Below are 13,970 nucleotides of genomic sequence, written 5' to 3'. Positions count from 1 at the left end.
AGATATCCAAAAGCAGTGTGTAAGACTGGTGGAGGAGAACATGATGCCAAGATGCATGATAAAAAAAACTGTGATTAAAAACAAACCAGGGTTATTCCACCAAATATTGATTATTTCTGAACTCTTAAAACTTTATGAATATGAACTTGTTTTCTTTGCATTATTTGAGGTCTGAAAGCTCTGCATCTTTTTTGTTATTTGTTATTGGTGTATAAGACGCACTTTTGATTGTTGGGAAAATTAAAGGATTTTAAGTGCACCTTATAGTGCTAAAAATATGGTAATAGTAAAATACAGTGTGTGAGAGTGTGTGTGTGTGTGTGTGTTTGTGTGTTACCTTGCTCCACTCCTTTCTCATAGCTGCTGAATAAAGTGTGCAGTCTAGCACAGTTATACATAACGAAAACTCCGCCCCTCGGGCCCTTAGTGGACACACCCCCTTCACGCTGCACATCAAGAGTGACCTGAAAAATACCAATTCATAATAAAGCAATGTGCATTAATATACAAACACAAATACCCACACCCAACAAGATTTACCCTCTGGGATCAATAAAGTATCAATCTATCTCTCTATCTATCTCTCTATCTATCTCTCTATCTATCTCTCTATCTAACAGCTGTGCTGAACTCATCAAGAGTTAATTACTTGAATTTCTTGTCTCTTAATGTGTTTGAGAGCATCAGTTAAAGTAAAGTAGTGAAGAGGTAAATCAGGGGTGTCCAACCTTTTTTTGTTGGAACCAGAAGGAGAAATATATTTGAAGTCACGGGCTAAAGACTCTGTAATAAAACAAATAATGAAATATACCACTTTAAATAATACATTTACCTGATTACTTTCATTTACACACCATTTTACTTGATTCACTATCTTTATATTTGACAGTGTTGTGTAAACTAAGATTTTTCAAATTGATGTTTAATTTCATGATGTTTCTTAATATTAAACTCTTTAATTACGGCAACTTTCAGACTCATTTGCCCTTTTCTGCACTAAAACTGCGCACTCTCTCCGCTTTTAGACTCTTTGGCTGTTTTTTTTTTTGTGCTAGAAATGCGCACTCTCTCCGCTTTTAGACTCTTTGGCTGTTTTTTTTTTTGTGCTAGAAATGCGCACTCTCTCAGCTTTTAGACTCTTTGGCCCGTTTTTCTGCGCTAGAAATGCGCACTCTCTCTGCTTTTAGACTCTTTGGCCCGTTTCTGACACCTAGTGTTCAAACTTCTCACATTATAAAAACCTGCTTAACAGCGGGCCAACTTTCATTCTATTTCTAAAATACCTCGCGGGCCGCTCCAAAAAAGGAAACGGGACGCAAATGGCCCGCGGGCCGTAGTTTGGACACCCCTGAGGTACAGTTACAGGTATAGGTGAATAGTGAATATTTGACTAATGTTCTAATCCAGATTATGAGAAGTGAGAACTACTCAACTAAATACAGAAAAGAAATAAAAAAAAAAATCTAGAATTTTGTAAGTATCCTGAAGTTCAGTCACAAAAATTTTATTATATAATGATGGATCAGCAAGGTTGAAGGGGGTTAGCCCCAATGCTAATAACCAGCCTCAGTGAAGCTGGACACAGCAGGACTAGCTGTTAGCATCGTGGCTAACCTGCTCCAAACCCCTGGACTCACTGGGCTGGTGTGAACAGTGGACAGCAGCTCAAACCGAACTGTAGCACAGGTCATCACCCTGATGATGTCATCCCACGTCTGACCTACAGTAAAAATAAACATTTAAAAATTATATTTATAAAATATTTTAACTCATTTTCTTACTGTCCAGAAAGCTCCGCCCCTTACCTTCCACCTGATCTCCATACTTCATTTCTGACGCCTCCTTCATCTGAGCTCTTCTTAACCTGAATTAAAGAACGTGATCACAAGACATTTGAACAAGACATGTAAATTAATAATAATATTATTATTTTCATATAATCTACTTCGTACATTATACGGACAAGGTATTGGGACAGAGCACATTACTGTTATTGTGTTGTTAGTATCTATCATTTGTTTACCAAACCAGAAAAATAACCCTAAATTAGATTTATAATTTATAATCTAAAGAATGTGTAACTTACTGTAGATACTGAGCTGAACTCATCTGAGTGCCTGGAGTCTTTACTGGACCACAGATTACCAGCCTCTGAAAGAGAGAGAGAGAGAGAGAGATTATTATTAATATTATAATTGTTGATGTCACACCTTATATATATTTTGTTTCTTTTCCAATCTTATGTATTTAATTTGTACACTAATTTGTGTTTATTTATTATTATTATTATTATTATTATTATTATTATTATTATTATTATTTAATATCTGTTTACTTAATATCATTTGCTTTGGCAACAGTGTATAGAATAACATTCATGCCAAAAAAGCACCACTGAACTGAACTGAGACAGAGAGACAGACAGACAGACAGAGAGACAAACAGAGACAGACAGAAAGAGAGCAAGACAGAGAGAGAGAGAGAGAGAGAGAGAGACAGACAGAGAGAAAGACAGAGTAAGAGAGACAGAGAGAGAAATAGAGAGAGAGAAAGACAGAGATAAAGACAGAAAAGGGACAGACAGAGCGAAAGAGAGAGAGAGAGACAGACAGAGAGACAGTCAGATAGAAAGACAAAGAAAGAGAGCAAGACAGAGAGAGAGAGAATTATAAAGACAGACAGAGAGAAAGACAGAAAAAAGGCAGACAAACAGCGAGACAGAAAGACAGAGAAAGAGAGAAAGAGAGATTGTGAATATGAAACTGTTGTTACTCCAGAACACAGTAACGTGTTGGCAGTATCAGCAGTCAGTGTGTGAGACGGGTGATGGGCGACAGGTAATGGTAGGCTGGTGAGACAGACCTGTGTGGCTGTGGCTCCTGTCGCTCTCCACAGCATGGCCGTCTGCTGCTGGCGGAACTCATCCTGACAGGAAGTGACATGCAGCACTGTGGCCATCGACACCTGCAGCACAAACACACCTTCAGTCAGATCACTCAACTACACCTGTACACCTGTCTCACCTACCGGGAGAAGATCAGTAACTCACCTCCACCTCACACACACCAACTACTGATACACTGATATATAAAAAAATATTATACCAATACCAAAACAGAACAAAAAACGTCAGCCGTGCAGACTGATTTAGGTATGTGTCAGTGTGTCTTCGCTATCGTAACGACAGGAAAAGTACACCTTGCCCAAAAGTCATGTACTAATTCTCCTAATTAATCATGGGTGTGGTTAATTTTGGGTGCAACATGAAATAAACCAATCAGAGTGTCTCTTGCTCATCATTGCCTTAAAGAGTCAGGTGAGCTCTTAACATTAGAGAAAACACTGCAATATCATTTTAAAGCACTAAAGTTATTCTTTAGTATAAATATTTGGTCAATCCACTTATTAATGTGCTTTTTGCCATTTAGATTAGAGAAATTCTGTGCTTCCTGAATCCTTCAAAAATGCATCCCAACAAAGTTTTTCCTAACAAATAAAATAAAATGGAAGCAGAAATGAGGAATGTGGTGTAAAATCAGGTAAATCAGGTAAACATAGATTATGTTATTAGTGTGAAACTCACTGGGAAATCTGCCGTAGCTCTGTCCAGGTGAGCCAGGTGACACAACGCCTCCCTCTGCACTGTGGAGCGAGAGAGAAAGTTACATAATTTGTCCAAAAAATGTGATATTTATTGCTGAAAATAGTGCGATGCTGTGCATCAGAGCACTGCTGTGATCAGTGCAGGGAGTGAGGGAGAGAGCCAGCAGGGAGAGCCAACAAACGGCAGGTTTAAGTTCATTTTTATTCACTACTTGCATGTAAATATATATGAGCTGTACAGGACTAGGATAGTACTAATATTAGCTGAGCTACTTTAGCTTTAGCCGCAATTCTCTGTGTACTTATGACTACTATTGATGCACATATATTGTGCTTTGTTTTGTACATATATCAGTGGCATGCCGCCGACCTACACATAGATTTATAAGAACTACATATTCTCTGTCTCAACTACAACAGCTACAAACTACAAAATCAATGCTGAATTTTCCTACCAGTACAGCCGGCCAACAAATATCACTCATTTGTATGATTACCAGTTGCCAGATCCGCCAAAACATTAAGTACACACAGAAACTCAGCAGTCAGACGGCCTATTATTGTGAATTAGTTTGAATTGAGAATTTGAAAAGGCTTTTTAATATGATGTGACTGATATTTGTCTGATTTGCATTCGCAATTCCATGATAGATAACTATTGAATTAATCCAGCAGAAGGGTCCATGCAGACACACAGGGGAGGAGCTATTTTAAAAAGTTTTGATTGGTTAAAACAGCTGTCAGTCAGATAAGAGTCCTGTAGCAACTGAAAAACACAGACTAATGCTTTAAATTAGTTTTTGTTTTTTATTTTAGTTCATTTATAAAATATATACCTATAGTTTACAATAACTATAATATATATTTCCTGATTAAATATTATATAATGATTTACATGCCCCTATTGCCACCCCTTCTCTGAAGGGTTAGAAAGGTCTTACTGCACACCACTAACATACAGGCTTTTTCATTCATGCAACCATGAAAAAAAAGTGGCAAAATGAGTGACAATCTGTGAAAACCTTGTATGAAGTATTCAGAGCAACAGGAGTCAGTAATTATAAGAGTTTTTCTATATACCGTATTTTTCGGACTATAAGGCGCACTTAAAAACTTTTAATTTTCACAAAAATTGACAGTGCGTCTTATAATACGGTGCGCCTTTTGTATGGATTTTACTCGTCAGGTTGTAAGGAGCAGTAAACACACACTCCGTGCAGCGTTATACAGAGTTTCAGTGCTATACAGAGTCCAGAGCCGTGCAGCTCCGAGGCTGGAGCAGCAATAGCATTAGCTAGATGCTAACCGCTAAGCTAGCTAACTTTTTCACTGTTCAGAGATCAGTATTATCTAAATTTAGTACTTTTAATACTGCTGGAGCAGTATTATTAGAGTTAGATGCTAATCGCTAAGCGTTCCCTGTTCAGAGGTGAGTTATCGGCCTGTAAGTCTGTGCTGCTTTGCCTGGCTAGCATTAGCTAGATGCTAAGCGCTAACTCTCTCAGAGGTGAGTTTTATCAGCCTGTAATCTGCTTGTTTACAGTGTTAAAACAAGCTACGGGGGACGAATCGCTAGCTAATATCTCACTGTCTTACCAGAACACGCAGGATTACTCAGTGTAACGCTGTCGTTTAAGTTTGGGTTAACTTTACTAGTTTAGGTGACTAGCTAGCGTGCTAGCGGATAGCTATGCTAACGCTGGTGCAGCAAGCCTTAGTGGACATCTGGAAATCTAAGCTTACTGTAAATAAACTGAAGCACGTTACTCACCCAAATAAACAGTTTTCAGGAGAGGAATCTGTGTAGATTAATATCCAGCACTCGTTTGACTTTGAAAGAGCTAGATTTGTATACTGAGACGCTCCACCGGCAAGACACCCCCCCCCCCGCCATGGCGCCACCCCTGTTCACTTTGATATAGGCACCCTTTCTAGTGTCACTTAATGCGCCTTATAATGCGATGCGCCCTATGTATGGAAAAATAGCAGAAAATAGGCGTTCTTTGATAGTGCGTCTTATAATACGGTGCGCCTTATAGTCCGAAAAATACGGTAGATAAAAGATGAACCACATCACTGTTATAATAATCCTGTTACAGTGTCTCACCTGTGCAGGTACCCAGACTGGGGTCGTACCCCTGCAGCTCCACCTCCTCCATCACTCGCTTCAGATTTATCTTCAGTTCTTCCTTCATCCCTCCATCAACTCCCTCCATCTCCTCCCCTCTGCTCCCCCTCTTCCACCGCTCCCCCTCCCTCTCTCTGTAGATACACTTCTCCAGCACGCTCCTCATCTCCTCCTCTCGCTCCTCATTGGTCCAGCTCACGGACGCGGCCGGCCAATCGATGCCCAGCGTCCTGAGGAAGCTGATGATGTCACTTTCTTCAGGCAAGGCCGGACAGAAGGACACGGAGTAACTGGACAGAAGACAAACACAAAAACAGTGTGTTACAAACAGATTTACTGTTATTCTCACTCTGTAACAATTAAATTAATACAATAATGCATTTACTCTTTAAATATCGTATTTTTCACACTATAAGCTGCACTTAAAATCCTTTAATTTTCCCCAAAATCATCAGAGCTCCTTATAATCCGGTGCTCCTTATGTATGAATTCTATCAGTCAGGTATTAAGGAGCAGTAAAGACACTCCACTGAAGTACAGAGTTATACAGGAGTTTCAGTAAAGTTTCTCCAGCACCGAGACTGGAGCAGCATTAGCATTAGCCGCTAACTGCGCTAGCTCCTTCACCATTCAGAGATGAGTATTATCGGCCTGTAGTCTGCTGCTAACCCTGGCTAGCACTCCCAGATCACTTTGCCGCTAATGCTAATGCTCCAGCCTTAGTGCTGGAGAAATTTGTTAATCTACGTTTACTGTAAATAAATGGAAGCACTTTACTCACTCAAATAAACCTTTTTTAGGGAGAGAAATCTGTGTAGATTAACATCCAGTGCACATTTGACCTTTCGACTTTAAAAGAAAGTCTTTTTTTTTTTATTACAGTTCTGTTTACTTAGCTTAGCTTAGCTCAGCGGCGAGACCTGCTGAATTAGAAGTTCCTTGTAGTGTCTCTTAAAATACACTTTATAATCCAGTGCACCTTATGTATGAAAACAGACCAGAAAATAGACGTTCACTGATAGTGCGCCTTATAATACAGTGCGAAAAATATGGTACATGTATTAAAGAGTTCTACACATGTAATACCTCTATGTAAGTTAATTATTAAGGGGCCTATTTTAGTGATCTATCCTGTAGTTGAGCCATTAATCATACAGCTTAATTTAAGTTGCGTCAGTGCTTCTTTTTGCTGTCGTAATTTGCTGTCGTAATGATGGGAAAAGTACATCTTGAGCAGCTCAAAACGCTCAAAAGGAATGTGACGTAAGGTAAATTAAGTAGATACTCCCATCTCAATCGTTTATACTAAGAATTTTTACCCCATGTGAAATTGTGTAATCCTATATTTTCCTGGCAAAAATCATGAGACACCATACTTGTCAGTATATCTGTTCTGTGCGTGTGATGTAATGTGTAAACTGCACTGGATGGTGATGATAATGATGGTGTTTGAGGTGGTGAAATAAAGTCGTTATCTTTAATTACGATGTTTCTGCGACATATTTTGCACAACACTGCACCTGTTGAGTGTCATCCCCCCAGAACCAAACTACACACATTTCCACACACACACACACACACACACAAAGACACACACACCTTGCGTGGCTCAAAAACCTTAAAAGATATGTGAAGGCAGTGAATAAATTGAGTAGTCACTCCCATCTCAATCATTTATACTAAGATTTATTACCCTGTGCGTAAATTAAATTGTGCAATCATATAATTTACTGATGCCCTGTAGCAAAAATGCATTACACCATGTCTCCAGGTAACACTTATCCCGTCTGGCACGTGGCAAAAATCATGGGACACCACAATCCTGGCGTGTCAGTATATCTGTGCTGTGTGATGGGTGATTGGTGATTATATTGATGTACTGACCCCTGTCTCCGGAGCAGGGCTGCGATGTGATCAGCGATGAGAACGGTGCGAAGCTGCCCCAGTGTGAGCGAGTCTGGGGTGGGCGGGGCCTGTTTGGCGTGCAGGGCGGGGCAGTTGATGAGGACACGCCCCTGTCTTTGAGCCGCAGGTCTCAGGTACGCAGTCATTCCACACAGAACCCCTCCGAAAGCTTCACTGCGGCTCACAGAAACCCGCAGACCCTCCGCCGTCACCTCGCACCCCGACACCGGCAAAACACCGGCACCACAGAGAGACCGGATCCGGCTCAGAACCGCCGACGGAACCTGCAAAATCACGTACACACATATTATATAACTACACCTGTAATAATATCACATTATAGAGTTATCATACACTTTATCTTATCGTGCCACTATGATCGGGAGACTGCTGGTCAGAATCCCGGTCATGCAGCTTGCCATCAGCTGCCGGAGCCCTGAGAAAGTACTATTGTCCTTGCTTTCTCTGGGTGGGTACAGTACAGTAGATGGCGCTCTTCTTTCCCCTCATCACTCCTAGGGTGATGTGGATCAGCACAAGGCTGCGTCTGTGAGCTGATGTATCAGAACCGAGTCGCTGTGCTTTCCTCCGAGCGTTAGCGCTGTGATGCTACTCTGCAATGCTAAAGCATCAGCAGCAGCTCAAAAGAGGCGGAGTTTGACTTCACATGTATTGAAGGAGGTGTGTGTTAATCTTCACCCTCCTGGTGTTGGAGCATCACTAGTGATAGGGGGATATACAGCTGAATGTGTGGCCTTTAATATAAAAAAAAGCCTAAATATTGACTTTTTTCAAAAGTCAGTTTGGAGCATTTCTATTGGTTCAGGAAACTGAGGTAGGGAGGTCGGTAGGGAGGTCGGTAGGGAGGTCGGTAGGGAGGTCGGTAGGGAGGTCGGTAGGTAGGGAGGGAGGTAAAAGGCATCTATGATTTTCCTATTTCATTTTCTGCCGATAGATAGATAGATAGATAGATAGATAGATAGATAGATAGATAGATAGATAGATAGATAGATAGATAGATAGATAGATAGATAGATAGATAGATAGATAGATAGATAGATAGATAGATAGATAATTATACTAATTATATATGAATAGAAATGTGATATACATAAAAACAGGGACTGATATCATACACAATCTGATATATGATATGATAAAAACATAACAATAAGGTTTATAGATAGTTATTTATAGCATCTAAAACATCAAAGCATGATGTAAATTTACAGTAAATAGTAAATATGTAATTGTGCATGTTAGTAATGTGTGTATTTAAATTAATAATAAACACAATATAGTTGCACTCTTACTGCTTCAGTAAACTGCACTGGATGAAGATGATGATGTTTAAGGTGGTGAAATACAGCTATTATGCTCCTCCTTGAATAACGATATTTTTACGATATTTTTTTGCACAACACTGTACCTGCTGAGTGTCATTCACTCAAACAAACTACACACATTTTCACACACACAATCACTCAATCCACTCAACCAGACAGGTACATTTCTTGAATTTAATTTGCACACAAAAGATAATTTGTTCAGCAGATTTTGACTTACTAATAAGCGAATTTTTCAAAAGCTTGTATTAACAGTTTTTTTTAATATATTATCTATATTTACAATATATAACCCAGCCCTGCACGGTCCAAGCAAACATCTATAAAACTTTATAAATATATATAACTTAATAAAAATAAATTAACTTATTCACATTGTTTTCATTATAAAAATACTATAACATATTTACACTGATTATATCACTGGCTGTTTTGCTGTTTTTGACCCAAATCTCTGTGGTTAGTGAGGAGTTAATAACCGTCGCTGCAGGCGCCGAGCGGTCGCTCAATAACGGCAATGTCATCTGTCTGAGTCCCGCCGTCCCACTGTCCTGTTCACAGCCCAGTCTGACACACAAACCCTGCGTTAGGGAAGCACGATGATACCGGAATTATATCGGTATCAACCGATAATTGTTCTTTTTTTTTTTTTGATGTCGTGATCTTTCAAACCAATTCTTGCTGACGTTAGCTAAATAAATGTAAAAAAAAAAAAACATAATTTATCATAACTAATTTCTTAGGAAGATAAACAGTAATGTATATAAATGTTATATTAGTTTGTAAAGTTATAGCAGGGTGTGTAGTCTCTCTCTATAAGTTATAAAAGTATATACCAGCATCAGCAGATAAAATACATGTTTAACTTTTATTTTTCTGATTTTTTATTTATATTTAAAGACGATACTTGCTGATGTATTTATTGCATGCTGGAAAAGGACCGCGCTAAATAAAAAAAATAAATAAATAAAAAAAAGATGAGAGATCTGTAATATTTTTTACAGGGTTTAACTGTTATTAGTGTGATTGCAGAAGGCTATTATTTTATTACTATTTTCTTTTTATTACCATTATTCCACCCGTTTTTTCCCGCTTACAGTAATGTGTGTGTATAGAGGAGCTACTGGATAAACCAGCTACTGGTCAAAAGTTTGGACACCTTGCATATCAGCCAGTGCTCCAGTACTGTGTGTGTGTATGGAGGAGCTATCGGATAAACCAGCTACTGCTCAAAAGTTTGGACACCTGTATATCAGCCGGCACTCAGGTACTGTGTGTGTGTATGGTGGAGCTCTTGGATAAAGCAGCATTAGGTCGAAAGTTTGGACACCTGTATATCAGCCGGCACTCAGGTACTGTGTGTGTATGGAGGAGCTATTGGATAAACTAGCTATTGATCAAAAGTTTGGACACCTCAACAACCAGGTGAAATCTAGTTAGTTATTTTACTATAAATGTAGAATAAAACAGATTGTAATGTGATTTATTCTCTTGCTGTGCTCTCTTCTGTTCTCTTCTATCAGCCCCAGCATGTTTTAACACCTCCAACAGCTCCACCATGCTGCCTCCATCTGCTCTCCCGGGCTAGAGTTACCGTACCCCTCTAACCCCGGCTCTCTCCACCGCTAACCCCCGGCTCCATCTACCGCTAACCCCCAGCTCCCACCGCCGCCTCCCCGCAGCAGGGCCCCGGCTCCAGCCCGTCCCCCACACCCCTCACCTGTCCGCCGGCGTACAGCGTGCTCAGCACCGTGTTGGGCGCCAGGAAGTCCCGGTTCCGGAGGTTCTTAGCGCTGCTCTCTTTAAACCAGAGCTTGTCACGGTCTCCGGCGCTCCTCTCCCCGCTGTCAGCGCGCTCCGCCTCGGCGTGGTTCTCCGCGTCTCTCCGCAGAGCGAACCGCAGCGCCGCCACGGTGGAGGACACGCGGAACGGGGGGGACGGTTCCTCGCTCTCCATCCTTCTCCAGCTGTCTGTCTCTCACTCAGTCTGTCTCTCTGTATGTCTCACGGTGTCGACATCGCCTCCGCGGGTTCTGCAGGGCTGGGTTCGGTTCGGTTCGGTTGGTTAAGACGCCGCAGGGCCGCGGGTTCTGATTCTGCCACTGTCTTTAAGAGAGTCGGTGGCTTTGGTCAATCACACCCGGAACCTTAGCGCGGGGGAAATGTTTCAGAGGGGCGCGTTTATCTGTAGGACACTGGTTATTAAAAGGCGCCATCTTGGGAGTGCTGTGCAGTGCTAAGGAGAAAAACATAAATATAAAGAAAAACAGATAATTTTTTACCTTTATTATAATAAGAATTATTATTTAAAATATGAACTATATCGTTTATTTTAAGAGCTTAATACATTAACTATTTTACAATTTAAATGATAATAAAAAAATAAAAATATATATTTTTGACCTTCTCTCCCATAGGCTTAAACTACAATTCCAGTCCAATAACTGTAGCTTATCTATATAAGTATTAGTTATTAGGGCTCTCAGTCGATTAAAACATTCATATATAAAAAAAAAATGATCACGCAATCTATTATGATTAACCTCGATTCAGTGCATTTTTCATCCTTAAAATGAATAAATTAGTAAAACTATGTTTTAAGATTTAAATGTACAATGGAAGAATCAGTGTTAGATAATTACAGTTGGATTTTATTATATTAAAATATGTTTAGTAGTTTTATCTTTTTTAACATTGAACTTTTTATATTGTCCTTTGTGAACTATCGGTACAAGTACAAGGTGTACTAAACCCTAAACCATATATATATATTTAAATTAATAGCTGAAATGTGTTCCTCTGAAGTAATAAAACTTACCAGTTGTGGTATCTTTAGGTAATTCTTCAAATCACCTAAGCCAGGGATGGGCAACTTCCATGATGGAGAGGGCTACATTTTTTTCAGCATGACCATTGGAGGGCCACATGACCTCGCACTTCAAATAATTGAATATGAAAAACGCTACAAATGATTTTCAATAAGAACAAATTTTATATGAATTTATATCTGTATATTTACAGCACCAACATTTATTAACAACTATTTGCTGCATATTAATGCATTTTAATACGGCAAAAGACAAACCGTTTGCTTAAAAAAAGTGCAAAAAGGAAGTCCTTCATATCAAAGAACAAAAAGTTTGCTTAAAAACTGATTGCAAATACAGTAGTTCCTCTGTGTAAAATAAGTTCATTATAACAAGTCCTTCATAAGCAACAAGGACAAAACATTTGCTTAGAAAAGTGCAAAAGGCATTTGAACTCATTTATAACAAAGAACAAAAAAGATTTAAAAACTGATTGCAAATAGCTCATTCAATAATAGCAGAAAACTAGACCACAGAGGCCCAACATTTATTGAAGCTCACTGTTGCAAAGCGCCCGTGCCCGCTATTGTTTGGCAGTAGAATTACATTTTTTTTTGTTTTTTTTTTTATTATGAAATTATGAAATTATTTTTGATCTATTCGCGGGCTGCACTGAGTGATGACGAGGGCCGTGTGCGGCCCCCGGGCCGCCAGTTGCCCATCCCTGACCTAAGCAGATCTGCAATACCACCCCAGTACACCCCAGAACTAGTAATCAGACAAGTTAAATATAGCAAGGATAGAAAAAAGCCACATACTAGATGAGGAGATGTGTAATGTGAGTACTGATGGTTCAGTGTGGATGCCATGTGAAATCTTTGAAATAAAGAAAGTAAATCTGATTTCCTTGAGTGGAATACTTATCTTATATTAAACTTATATTTAATATTTAAAGTAAAGTTTAATACAAACTATCTATATAATAAAACTGTACCGATGAATCAACATAAAATCAATGTGCACAAATAAATAAATTCTGATGTCAGAGATCACAGTGTTTCAGTGCATTAGCGATGAAAAAATTAACATTGATTTATTGTGTGTGTGTGTAGTATGTAGTAGTTTAGATAGAGAGGAAGTTACAGTAGTTCCTTTCCTGCACTTCTGTTTTTCTTTTTCTTTCTTTTTCTTCCACTTTCATTTATATAAAATTATACAGCACCAGTCAAAATCTGGACACAAATTCTCACTAATATTTGTTATTTATTTATAATATATAACTACATATATAACTATATTGTAGTTTAATATTAAATACTTATTAAAAAAACTATGAAGGAACATGTGTGCAGGTAGTTAGTTGATAAAAACCGTGTTTGGCTTTGGAAACACCTAAATAAGTGAATTTAACTCTTTTATTTAAGGTGAACCTTGAAGAGGATCAGTAGAACTGCATTATCTTTAGTTACAGAGCGGCATTATGGGAAGTTAAGGTGGAATTTGTGATCTAGAACTAATCATTTAGCATCAGTACATAACCTGAGCCCTGCTCTCACGGCTGAATGCAATCATATATATCCTCATTCCAGCAGAGGAGAGCATGACACTGTTTCACTTACAGTGAAAAAAAAAAAACACTTTATTACTATTAGATTCCTTTAACTAATAATTTTAAATCAATTAAAAAACAAGAACTACATTTTATAACATTTCAAGTACCTTTTTATTACTTAAAATAGGGTAATTTTATTTATTTTTAATGTTTTTGCACATATGGACATTTTAATGAATCTTATATAATAAAACACTATGCTCGTCACAAAAATTACATTATCAATGTATCGTACAATAAATGTATACAACCTCCTTAATTTTATTAATAAAAAATGAGCCAGTATGCAGTTTTATTTTATTTGGTTTTATTTTGTGCAAAATAGTAAATTATTGTACTATGTAATATATGACTTGTACACAGTCATTGTTTTATTTTATTGGTATATATTTGTTTATTTGGATATTTTTGAAAATGTTTAAATTTGAATTCAATTCTTTACTCTTAAATGCCTATGTAGTTGTATAATTTTGCTATTCAAACATTATTTTAGTGGAAAAAAGGATCTTAAAATTACATTATGAGATTATAATTTATTGCTATTATTTCTCGGACACAATTATATTTTT

At 38.3% G+C, this 13,970-nt stretch overlaps 1 protein-coding gene across 1 annotated transcript in view; it reads right to left on the bottom strand.

Moving 5' to 3' along the window:
• The window catches only part of dalrd3 (DALR anticodon binding domain containing 3), a 16,818-nt gene extending 5,668 nt beyond the window's left edge, over positions 1-11,150 (bottom strand). Inside the window, exons 1-9 of the mRNA XM_049485609.1 lie at positions 10,703-11,150; positions 7,616-7,920; positions 5,711-6,021; positions 3,584-3,642; positions 2,863-2,964; positions 2,087-2,151; positions 1,806-1,864; positions 1,638-1,720; positions 338-464 (exon numbers count right to left, since the gene is read on the bottom strand). Of these exons, the coding sequence (XP_049341566.1) occupies positions 338-464; positions 1,638-1,720; positions 1,806-1,864; positions 2,087-2,151; positions 2,863-2,964; positions 3,584-3,642; positions 5,711-6,021; positions 7,616-7,920; positions 10,703-10,939 (1,348 nt within the window). The 5' untranslated portion in view covers positions 10,940-11,150. The remainder of the gene's footprint in view (positions 1-337; positions 465-1,637; positions 1,721-1,805; positions 1,865-2,086; positions 2,152-2,862; positions 2,965-3,583; positions 3,643-5,710; positions 6,022-7,615; positions 7,921-10,702) is intronic.
• Positions 11,151-13,970: the final 2,820 nt, after the last annotated feature.

Source organism: Astyanax mexicanus, chromosome 12, assembly GCF_023375975.1.
Source record: "Astyanax mexicanus isolate ESR-SI-001 chromosome 12, AstMex3_surface, whole genome shotgun sequence".
NCBI lineage: Eukaryota > Metazoa > Chordata > Actinopteri > Characiformes > Acestrorhamphidae > Astyanax > Astyanax mexicanus.
Note: the sequence above shows the minus strand (reverse complement) of the source record. Positions and strands in the feature narration are given on the sequence as shown.